The 12,836-nt window shown below is 38.5% G+C and overlaps 1 protein-coding gene across 6 annotated transcripts in view; it reads right to left on the bottom strand.

The window, feature by feature from the left end:
• The window catches only part of Bicc1 (BicC family RNA binding protein 1), a 284,860-nt gene that overhangs the window by 12,704 nt on the left and 259,320 nt on the right, over positions 1-12,836 (bottom strand). For 5 of the 6 annotated variants that reach the window (XM_015504682.2, XM_048813942.1, XM_048813945.1 and 2 more), the window contains 4 exons: positions 10,694-10,859; positions 7,289-7,328; positions 6,462-6,616; positions 1,788-1,944 (listed from right to left, as the gene is read on the bottom strand). In XM_015504682.2, the coding sequence (XP_015360168.2) occupies positions 1,788-1,944; positions 6,462-6,616; positions 7,289-7,328; positions 10,694-10,859 (518 nt within the window). The remainder of the gene's footprint in view (positions 1-1,787; positions 1,945-6,461; positions 6,617-7,288; positions 7,329-10,693; positions 10,860-12,836) is intronic. The other variant, XM_048813939.1, reaches the window with a different exon arrangement.

Raw genomic sequence — 12,836 nt, 5'->3', positions numbered from 1 at the left:
ATGGCTTTTTAAAGACGAGTTATTAAGTATATCAATGGGACCATCATGGTATCCTGTATAAGGATTTTTCTTCAACAAGAAAGAGATGGCTAATTCTGTTTACTACATTTGTCTAAGATCTTGGTTTTTACAGACATCTGATTAATTTACAAAGCTAAAGTGTTAAAATATCAACCATTAAATATAAGATCAAGGACTCTTTACTTATTAAGTTCCATAAGGTAATATATTTAAACATTATGTGTGTTTTCATAAATTGGTTTTCATAATTTGGTGGCCCCGTACGGGCCACCAAATGCCGCAGTCTGGCTGGGCACACAATCACGAGCCACCACACAGCTTGTAGATTCAAACAGCAACTCTTTATTCCCGAACTCACATCAGCCGTCTACAAACACGTTCTGGGGAAATCCACGTTCTCTGCCCAAATCCACGTTCTCTCTCAAATTCACGTTCTCTCCCAAATTCACCTCCACTGGGCTTCTGTCTCCCAAAATATACTGTCTGAATCCCGTGAGAACTCAAGGGGAACTCAGGCAGCAGGATACGCCCTATTCCCAGCAGGAATAATCTTAAACCTTAAACCTGGAACCTAAACTGGGAACGCCCTAAACATGATTATCTTAAACCGGGAACACCCTAATCCGCCTTGGTCCTTGAGCAAGGTCACCTACATTCAATGTCACTGCAACATGGGGTACGCTGGCAAGGAAATTGTCATACCTACTTGGCTAATGGCTCCCAGCAGAGGATCCTGCCGGTAACTATTAGGAAGCCTCCAGGTTGCTACGGACAGTGCACTTGGGAATGAAAGAATTGATCCTGCTTTCTTATTTAGTCTTGGCCAATGACATGATTGGTCTTTTCAAATCTGAGACTCCTGACAGTGCAGTTGACTTGACTGATGGTAACAACTGGCCAGTACTAACTGTCTATGGAGCTCATCTAGTTTGCCTTTCTTCAAGTAGTCTCCAAATAACTCCAAGCTACATGTTTCAGAATTCCAAAATTTGTCAAAATCCCAGAAAAAAGGATGTGAAGACTATGTGAATTCTTGTCTGTTTACCTACACATCCCAGAACTGCAGGCTTTATTGCAGACAAAGCATGGACTCATCCTGGGTCTTGGCCATATTTGCTCAGACAGAACACCCATGCTTTAAAGTGAGATTACTGCTGTTTTACTAAGGCTAGTTCAGCTACATCTTATCAATTTAAAAAACCAAATCCTGCTCTTCACCTTCAAGAGCTACACTGGTCTGTCTTTTTTTTTTTTCTCAACTGTGTAAATGCTAATTTGATAAGATTTCTCTCAAACGTTTTCTTATTTGTCTTTTCCTCATAATCTGGATGTTTCTGTATTATTCATTCCACAAACATTTACTGAGCACCTTCTAGGTGACAGACAATCTGGTAGGCATTTGAGAAAAAAATAACAAGACACAGCCTTACAGAATGCCTGGCACATGGGCACTTACTAAATATTTATTGAATAAAATGGTCTCCAACTTGCAGGGCTCAAATTCTATAGGGAGAGAGAGAGATAAATAAATCATGTACTTCAGGATAACAAGTACTAGAGTGGAAAGGTGTACAAAATGCAGTGAGAGGAGAGAACCAAATGACCTGCTTTCACTGGGAGACACAGAGAAAGCTGCACAGAGGAGGTGGCCCCTGGATTACAGCAAGCACTTGATGTCTCTGGAACCAGTTCAGCATCACCGCAAGCCAAATAAGCACATTCTAAGCTGATTATGCTTAAAAGAATGAAAAAAAGTCAAAGCTCACTTGATTTGTTTTGTTTACGCTTGGGGCTGCTAGCAGAAGCCACAAATTCACTGTGACTTGCGGGTCCTATTCCATTTCGGTCTCTCCAGTTGTCAGATTCGCTTCCGCTTCCCAAGTGCTCACGACTGTTGGACCGTGAGAGGGACACTGATGAGCCCTGTAAATAGTTAAATCCAGGTTAGGAAATTCTTAATAAAGTGGGTTTCTCATGGTGGAAGGAGAAACAAACCCAAGTTATACCATCACTGTTTACTTCTTTTGCCAAGGCTGCATGATGGTTCTCAAGAAGAGACTGGGTTTCCTTTCCATAGCTTTTGTCCTCTGGCAACCAGTGACACAGGTACTATAAAAGGTAAAACATTTTTCCCTCCTTATGGGGACCTGGTTAGAGTTCTAGGAATACCCAAGTGCAAAGAATTCCCTATAAAGGGAATTTTATACTTTTGTAATTCAAAAAGTGATTCAAGACACTCTTCTCTACTTTAGGAAACATAAAGCAAATCTTCAAGCTAGTATAGCAGAGTTCTTTGCCTTTTTTTTCACACAAGGAGGATAAATGAGCTAAGGATCAAGTAGATCCAATGCTTTGAGGAGAATCAAGCTCCTAGACCAACAGTCAGACGTTGGATATGGCTGGAATTCCCTGTGTTACTCTTGCCCAAACAAGTAATGGTCTCTCACCAACAAAATAGACACCTGGAATAATTTATCTTTTAAAATTCTTTAAAGTTATGAAAATAATAATTTAAAACATTTAAAACTTTGCACTAGATTTGTATTTATTCATTCCTTTAATTATTTACCCATTCTCTTTCCTACATCTTTGGGACATCTTTGCTGACTTTTAGGAAGAGATATAAACAATTTAAGGCTCCTGAAACCCCAAACTGGAATCACCAGTGAAAGTATCTTTTATACTTCAACCAAGAAAAATCCTGCAGAAAGAAAAAAACATGATTGAACCTGACAGTTACCAGAAACATTAATAATGAAATGGTGAATGGTACTTACATATTACAAATGTTGGACTCTAAGCACTTTTTGAGTTATGTAACCACATCTAAGATCTGGACTGTCTTAATTCACATAGCTACAAGAAATGGTTAAACATGGTGGTTTCTGGAAACATTAAATAAAACATAATCTTGTGATCTACTAGTTAGTTGTCTACTAACTAATCTAAAATATCTATAAAGAGCAGCTCTCTTCCACTCTTAGATTTATAAAGATTTAAAAGAATCAGGCACTCTCATTACTTAATGCTGAAGAAGATGAAAACCATCTTTGATTTCCAATGCAAGTTTTTATTTGCTTCAAAAGATAGTGACCAGAGAATCACAGCCTTTGGGACAGGAGTCCCCTGTGTTTCTCCTTTGCTAGCAAAGCAATAAACCTTCTTTTTCCCTTTCTAAAATAAAAAAAAAAAGGTTGCTCATGCTTTTAAGTATGGGTGGCAAAAAAAATCCCAAACCTCTTTGTATCTTTGTTGATGGGACAGAGAAAGTTCAGATCAAAGCAGCCTTTTGTTTGACTTTTGGTGTCCCAATATAACATCAAGTGATTAGAATCATATTTTTGTGTCTTAGAGGAGACCAAAAAGCTTTAAAGTGCCTGCTTCTTATCTAAAGGAGCTCTTTGGAATGAACTGATTTCTTGGTAGCTGCCTGAAAACTGGAAAAAAATTGCTCAAGTCTAGCTTCACAATAATACTGAATACAAAACTCAAAGTATCAAATTCTTGCCTCAAGCAAACTTTCTGGAGCAGGGAATTCTTGGTCTCTGGAACACAGAGCAAACAGCTCTTATCTATCAGGATCTATTGGCCAAACATGCTTCTGCTTGTAGATCAACATTCTACTTGTTCATTTGGTTTTACTTTTTTTTTTTTTTTTGGAAAAAGAGTAAGGGCTCTTTCCAAAGGAGAGTGGAGGCATTTCTAGTCACTCTACAATTTAAAATGATCAATGCTGAAAGCATAGCTGTGATCTTAATAAAAACTACTGTTCCCAGGTCCTTGCCCACATCCCAGTCCACTGAAGCAATCCTTACTTCTCTGATTTCAATCCTTCCCTTATGGCAGAACAAAGAGAATGCACACACATGCAGGTAGCAACCACTGTAGAAAATCAGATGATGCCATGTGAGGGCTCCTGTCCCTTCATTTCAGTAGATGAGAGATGCATTAAGGGAAAGTCCAAGGCCCCAGAAAAATCTAGAATATCATTCTTAAAGAAAGCTGGATGCTTCAGCAGCATTTAAAGGGGCAGTGAAGAGCAGCAGCTTACATGGTGAATGCCCATGCTCCAATCCAGCTGGTCACTGCTGCCCTCCCCTCCCCCACCTCAGTGTGAATGGACACCAGCAGGCTTGTGAAGCAGGGTAGCGCAAGATAGGCAGAGCAAGAAAAGCCACCAGAAGGGGTTCAGTCACAGAGACAGGGTCCCCACACCTCTCTGCCCATAGCAAGCGGTCTATCTGACCTTGGGTAAAGACTGTAGCAGAAGTCTTTCAGGTTCCTATGCCCATTTTTCCATTGCCCCTCCCTTTAGTGTTGCATCCCCTTATTGCAGTGCTTCTGGGGGGTCATCAGAATCGTCCTAGGGTCTTGCTGGAAACACAGAAAATAGGTTGCCACTCACTCCCTACCTGCTGAATGAGATCCTAGAGGAAGAAAGTGAGCTTTTTCTATCTAGCTCACTAAGTAATTCTTATGCCTGTATATTGTGGCAACATGTTTCTACATCACTTACATGTCACTTTTGGATATATGTCTTTGGTGTTAAATCAGTATTAAATGTAAATTTTGTAAAATGAACTCAAGTTCTTTTTCTGACATTTACTGACATAACTTTGAGGAAGACCTTATCCACTCTAGGCTAGTCTTTCCCCACTGGGAGATTGTCAGGACTGAATGAACAGAGGATGGAAACCATTTAAAACCACACAGAATAAAATAAATGTGATTTAAGATAATTATTAACAACACATTAAAGGTGCACATAATACTCTGAGGCATTCCTCTGGATGCAAAACGCATGAGTGGCTTGAATGTGAGGAATTAGTTCCACCAGTGAACATTCATATACACAATCTCATCTCCTAGCAGTCTGTTGGTTTGCTCTGGAATAATTTTTTTCACTAAAAACTTACTGTGCACCATGCTAAGCATAGCAGGGCCCTCTCTAATATCCTCCTCAGTACACTCAAATGAGAAAACAAGCTCGGAGAAGTGAAGTTACTCACCAAAACTATATATCTGGTCCGTGGTAGTTATGGGACCCTACTGCCCCTGCACCTGACCACTATATAGCGGAAATGATCGTCCTTTTCAACTTGTAATACTGTTGGTTTTAGAAGAACTGAATGCACATTTCTAAAGTCAAATATTTCATCTCTGAAACTACAGAAACACAATCATCAACTTAGCACTTCACTCTGCCAAGGCAAGGGTGTGTGGAGTGGACAACCATAGGGTGCACCAGTTCGAAGTCTAAGGATTAGCACAGCAGTTTTAAGGTTTCTGGTAACAAAAGGAGATGTTTATTTTTTCTCGGCTCTAATGGCAGCAAGAGGAGTACCTCCCACAGCCTCGCAATTTTTCATAATGGTTCCTACATTCTCACTGCTGAAGGTCACCTCAGTCTTTAAATACAGTCCTCCATGTGGCTACTGCAGCGCTAACAATGAAATTCACAGGAAACAATTCTTTTTAGAATTTCAATAGTATTTTCTTTTTGACTTACTCAAAGAGAAAAATAATAAAACAGCATGTTTGCTTTTTTTGCCTTTTGCCAACAGTCTAATTTATTACAAAGAAAACGGGTGGAGAAAAGAAGGGCAATCTACAAGTGCTAGTTATTAGACTAACAATTATGAAACCGTTAACCAGTATTTGTTTTTCCTTGTGCAGGGCTCCAGCTGAACACCATGTTTCTTGGATTAATCACTTTCATCCACGTTTGGGTTTGCAGCCCCCCAGTATCATGTGTGTATTGTGGGGGCTCACTCTCCAGCCCCACCCCCACGCCCAAAGCCTCATGCCAAAACCTGACACTCGTAAATGGAAAAGGCCTGGGTAGTGAGTCACATGAAGCCTGGCTGAGGAGTATGGAACTCTGGACCCTCCTCCACATGCTAGGAATGCCAGCTTCCCGGTCTCACCCGGAGTAGTGCAGCCAACATCTGGGAAACATAAAAATTTTGGAGCTCTTGTTTGAGATATTTCCTGCTGTGTTCTTGGCTCATCTGAACAGAGAATTTTTAACTCGTATCTGAAAACCTGTTTTGGTTGAATATTTGCCTTTTCCCCCTGTGGTGGCCTTGCTAGTGATACTCTTAGACAAAGGCCTCTTTATACATTTTTATGGAATATTACATCTGCCCTTTACTTCATCTTAGACCTACGGTCACTTATGATACCTCTCCCCTAACAAAAACACACTTAACCAAATTTACATCTCCATTAATAGAGTATCAACAACTTTGAGAGAAGGCAGATAAAAACCATAATATGTAGGAATGCATCAATTTTATAACAATACATTTATAAGATAGAAATAAAAACACATGACCATTAATATTTTTTCCTGATGTCTATAAAGAACACAGGGAGGGGAGGACCAACCCCTTCTGCTGAGAGCAGACAAGCACAATGGGTAGAGCTTGACTACAAACCTCATACGTGGTCGTCATTGTGGGCTTATAGGACACATGGTTGGCTCTTCTCAGCTCCTTGATAGTTTCAGCCGGCATGGATTTAGAAAACCCTAGGCCACTCCAGGTATTTGTAGGTGTTCTGACCTCTGTCACCACTGGTTTCTTTAACATAGCTTTAGAAAACAGAATATAAGACAAATTCTCAGTGAGGTTTCTTTTTTTTTTTTTCTTTTTTTTTTTTTTTTTGTGGTGCTGGGGATTGAACCCAGGGTCTTGTGCATACAAGGCAAGCACTCTACCAACTGAGCTATATCCCCAGCCCTAGTTTAATGTATTTCTTAAATAAAATATGAATGTTGAGCTTTGTTTCTTTGATATGTTGAAGGAATGATAACTGAATGTTTTTTTCTTTTTTAACATTTTTTTATTTGTAGTTGTAGATGGATACAATATCTTTATTTCATTTTCATGTGGTGCTGAGGTTTGAACCCAGCGCCTCCTGTGTGCTAGGCGAGGACTCTACCACTGAGCCACAACCCCAGTCCCTGAATGATTATTTCTTAACAAAAAAAAAATATAAATGCCTAAAATACCCTAATAAAACATAACACCCAAAGTTATGATAAATGAAAAACAGGGGGGGGCTACACAACTTCTAATGATGAAATGGTAATATATTCAAGAAAATATATTCAAGTTCAACAGAATTTAAACAACTTGAACCCAAACATTTTGGGTTTCTTTTTATGAGTGACCAGTTTCTCAATTCACCATGAACTTTGAAAAACCATTTATTGAGCATACTAAAAAACAATCAAAGTACAAATCATTAGTACATCACTTACCTTTGGTTGCTAATAGCTTCTTTTGTTCATAATCAAATGCCTGAAAATGAAGCAGAGAAAATGTTTTTATTACCAATTTTTCCAAATGCCATGCAAACACTCTATGGATACATAGCAAAGGTTTTGACTATATCCCCTAAAACATATGCTAAGCTCTGCACCATGGGATGACAGAAATCCAATGCAGGCATGATAAATCTAAACATGCTGTTCAAAACTAACTAGTTAGAGTAACAAATTACCATTTTTTACTTGAAGTCATAGCAGTGACAGAGGTAGAATTTTTCCTTGAAAAAGAAAAAAATCCTATTCACTAAGAATATCTAGCACACCAGGACCACTATATGCTAAACTATCATGAATAACCTAATATCAATTTTGCTAAGTTTCAGATTAACACATTACCAAAACGCTATCAGGTACCTACTGTCCTCCTTTCTGTTTCAAAATCCCCTCTTTATCTAGGTAAGTATGATCTGAGGTTGTGTGATGTCAATACAACTTAAGAAGTTATTAACCTAAATGGCATAGTCTTTGCTTTTGAAGTGAGGTGAATGAAAATGGTCTATAACCATTACAGTCTATAATGTTAATATATAACATTAACTAATTTAACCTAGTTACCGTTTTGGTTCTTTGTTTTGTTTTGGGGGTGCAGGACTAGGAAGGTACCATACATGCACTCCACTAACATTGAATGAGTCACTGTGATGGAGTCAGATCTATGCAGAGACCAAGACAGGTCTTTCTAAGGACAGTAGTACAGATAGAGGTACATCTCAAATGCTAACCTAGTGTTCTCAACTCCCCGAATTAGGAACTTGCTAAGACTTGATTTATAGGTTCTCAAAGGCCCACCACCAGAAAGATCAAGAACCAAATGGCAGGAGCACTTTGACTCTTCTCCCAGGAAGACTGTCATGGTAGGTGTCCATGTAATTCACGGTCTGAACCAGGATGCTTCTGAGAGTGAAATGTGCTCTGAACAATACTGAGACGAGGGGGGGTGATCGAAGTCAACAGGCTGTTCCAAACAAACAGTATGAAGGTGTTGGAATTTTAAGAAGGATGACAATAAATCAGGAGAGACAGATTTTTAGATAACACTATGAGGACATTTTTTAAATGCTAGCTCTAAAATGGCACGAGAAGTCTAAAATCACCTTTTAATTATTAATGTCCAAGGGCAAGGTGTAGTAAAGACCTAAATTCACTTTTCAATGAATTCTGAGTACCTAGTGGTTAAAGAGAGTGTCCTGAGCTTTATAGAAGAATAATGAATACAAAATAACCCACAGCCTCAATGACCTACAGTCTTAGGAGGGTTGAGTAAGAGGAATAACTGTAAAAAAATGGAAAGTACGGTAAGTGTGAAGAGAGAGCTAGCAACATGGCACTCAAGAGTAGTCGGGAGACGGATATATCTTTAGTCACAGAGAACAGGGAAATCTTTGATCTTTCTCCTATCAACGCTCAGTGACTATTATCACTGATTTTCTAGTGATTTGAGAATCAGCTATTCACTAATGGCATAAGTACATCTATTCTATTTAAGTGGAAATGATGTCACCAAGAACAACCCTCTCATCCATTCTAAAAGAAACAGCCATAAAATTGGTCCACTGAGGTATATAAAACTGATAGCAAAGAAGAACCACAATATAAGCAAAAAACACAAAGGAATGATAAAGGGGAATTGATACGTCTCAAATGGGAGAATTTTAATCTATGCTAACCAAAAATAAATTCACCACACAAAGTGAGGTAAATGTCTTTTTTTTAAACACTGACACATTATGAAGGCCAAGGTTTTTATAATATTAATCACCTACAAATTCATGAAAATGTTCAAATGCAAAGGATTAAAACAAAGATGAGGAGGACTAAATTAGAGCTCACTTTGGGACTTTGTACTATAACTTAGTTTCATGAATTAATTTCTCTTACATGTGTATCTATGGCAGTGTTTCTGTTTCTAGGATTTTGTAAAAAAGATTTTCATCTTTTATGGAGGTGGGGGGATCGAGTGAGACAAATCCCTACTATGAAGTGAGTCTACCCAATAACTGATACTGAAAACTAGAATATGTACAGAAATTTTTAAAAGCCCACAGGAAAAAAATCATTGTCTTTCATATTGTGATCTATATGGAAATCAGATTTCTGAATTTCATGGTCAGATATCTATTTTGAGTAACTAACCTAAATCTTTGAAAATGAATATAGAGAAAAGTCCTGTTGAGGAAGTTGCTTTAAACATAAAAATCTGTGAACCAGCTGGGTATGGTGGCACACACCTGTAATTCCAGGAAGGCTGAAGCAGGAAATTAGCAAATTCAAAGCCAGCCTCAGCAACTCAGTGAGGCCCTACGCAATTTACTGAGACCTTGTCTCAAAATAAAAAATAAAAAGGGCTGGGGTCATGGTTCAGTGGTTAAGTGCCACTGGGTTCAATCCCCAGTACCAAAAGAAAAGTTATGAACCAACACAATCATCAATAATATCGCATCTACTTTCAAGGAACTAAAAACTTCACAATAGGCTAGGCATGATGGCACACACCTATAATCCCAGCGGCTTGGGAGGCTGAGGCAGGAGGATCATGAGTTCAAAGCCAACCTCGGCAAAATTGAGGTGCTAAGCAAATCAGTGAGACCCTGTCTCTAAATAAAATACAAAATAGAGCTGGGGATGGGACTCAGTGGTTGAGTGCCCCTGAGTTCAATCCCTGGTACCCAAAACGAAACAAAACAAAATTTTACATTAGTTATTTTCATAACCATCTCAAAATGGCACCAAATTTACCATCTCTATTTTCACAGATGGAAGAATATTGGATCTGTGTATCCAAAACAATGTCATGATATGGTAATATATGAAAATACATCTCTTGCATTCATCTAAATTTTTTTCCAGAACACAGATGAATGATGTTATTTGCATAAGGCGCAGTGACACACATCATTTTATGCCATTTTAATATTATATTTTTTTAAAAAAGAGAGTGAGAGAGAGAGAGAGAGAGAGATAATTTTTAAATACTTATTTTTTAGTTTTCAGCAGACACAACATCTTTGTTTGTATGTGGTGCTGAGGATCGAACCCGGACCGCACGCATGCCAGGCGAGCTCGCTACCACTTGAGCCACATCCCCAGCCCCAATATTATATTTTTAATATTATATTTTAAAGAATTCTTCTCACTTAAGCTAAATCCTGTTTCATGTTTAATGTTAATAGTAAAACCAATTCCTACGTATCAGACATATATTTAAATTTCACTTTGACCAGAGCAGAGAAGAAAAAGCCAGTTTCTGTACTACTCACTGCTAAATACTCAATGAATTCTTCATGCCCTCTCCTGAGCACCCTACATTTGAATGACTTTTCTGCTTTTCTCCATTACCTGCATGTTGATATATGATGGACGTGGGGCAAGGCGGGCCCTTTCAGAGTTTTGCTGGGCAGCTGCTGCCCTCTCTGCTGCACGTTCACTTCCTGGAGCCTTCTTATCAGCTACAGGGCTTTCTGCAGTACTCAGTTCAGGGTCTGAGAGCAACCTGTCAGTGCTGCTGTGAAAAAGAGTTTGTAATTTAGCACTCTACCATACAGACAAATGTACTGAAGTACTTCTTAGGTGTCACATTTACTGGGCAAATTTACCTTCATCAATTATTTACACGTATTAACTCAAAAAATCCTCACAAGGATGCTGTGATGTAAGTTCTATTGTCATTCTCATTTAACAGATGAGGGAAGTACCTTGTTCAAGGTCACACCTCCAATGTAAATGGTAGAGTTGGAATATGAATTCGGGCACTCTGACTCTAGAACTAGAGCTTCAAACTGTTTCATAATACACACATTCTATGTCCTATCTATGCTATACAACATATGGTAGAGAGAAAACAGACATAAGACAAGATTTTTCATGTTTACACATCAAGGAGATATCAATGACTCACATGTACAAAGCCTAAACAGAGATGAATAAATCTGACATCATTAGTGTGTACGGTGCCTATGACACTGGTAACAAATAAGGGTAGCAGATAAATAAGAAATATTTTCCAAAACCTAATTAGGGGTATAGGTAGAGCATGAAAATGCTTCTTATAACGGGCAACAGCTGAAATACAACACATGATAATGTAGAGTACATGAACCTCAAGTTCAAATCCAAGTGCACCATTAGTCTCAGATAAAATAGGAATCAATCAAAGAACCGATTTGCTCATCATGTCTTCATAGTTTTATTCATTCAACTATCAGTTGTGCCAAGGGAATTTAGAGGGATTTAGAAAGGGTGATTGAAGTTCAAAAGGAAGAACAATGAACTTTGCTGGACAAAAGCTGACAGAAGCTTCACAGAGAACATTTGAACTGGGAATTAAGGGCGTTGCAAGATCACTGGTGTCAAAGGCCAGGAGAAAGAGCACTGGGAGGGAAGAGCATAAGGAAAGGAAACAGGCACTGCAGACCCCATAGGCTCTGTAAGCCACAATGTGATAAGATTTAGATTAAAAAAAAAATCACTAGAGCAAAATCAAGGATAGATGAAACTGATGAGAGATGAGTAGAGGGAGACAATTCTGGAGGACGCAGCTTAATCCAGATGGGAGATGTGAAGAAGGTGCAGAACTCAGTCAGTGATGAAAGGAATAAACATATGCTTCAACTGCTTCAATCTAAAAAGAAAGCAAAATCGTTTTTCTGACCTATATTGAAGAACATTAACTTGGTTTATTAAAAGAAAAACAGATAAAACATAGTTGGGTAAACTGAGACCCAGAGTTCACAGAGCAAAATGGTTTTTAGTGAGAGGATGGAAATAAAAACTTTTATGCTAATCTTTGCATAAAAATATATAAGGAACTAAGGAGGCAGTAGAGGAAATCAATTGGATGGGGATGGGTGGGAGAACAACAAAAGAAAGGAGATAAACAGAAAAATAGAAATACAGCAAGGAAAAAGGAAATAGACGAAGGACAAAGGAAATGGAGCAAAGATGGTACACTGGCAACTATGCCATGGTCAGGGAGCTTCACAGTCAACACAATTCACGCATTTGTACTCAATGTGACTTGTCATGATTCATGATACTGTGAAGCACTTATTGAAAAGTTCCATTGGTTACCTTGGACAAGAGGAGCCACAGCTTAAGAAAGAACTCCCTACTGAAAGGGAGTTAACTGTAGGAAAACCTCTAACAGCAAAAATCAAGGAGGAAAAAAACTGTCCCAAGTGATTACTAAAAAGCAGAAAGAGGGGCTGGAGTTGTGGCTCAGTGGTAGAGCACTTGCCTGGCATGTGTGAGGCCCTGGGTTTGATCCTCAGCACCACATATAAATAAATAAAATAAAATAAGATCCATTTAAAAATAAATTCTTTAAAAAAAAAAGCAGAAAGATTGTTCGTTTCTGAGCCATATAGGTGGTTTAGAGGACATATATATGACCAACTGACTATATGGAGAAGAAATTATAAAGAACATGGGCAAGCATAAAAATTCCCAGATATTACCCCTTAAAAGTACAAGGGATATGGCT

This window comes from Marmota marmota, unplaced genomic scaffold, assembly GCF_001458135.2.
Source record: "Marmota marmota marmota unplaced genomic scaffold, marMar, whole genome shotgun sequence".
Classification (NCBI taxonomy): Eukaryota; Metazoa; Chordata; class Mammalia; order Rodentia; family Sciuridae; genus Marmota; species Marmota marmota.
Note: the sequence above shows the minus strand (reverse complement) of the source record. Positions and strands in the feature narration are given on the sequence as shown.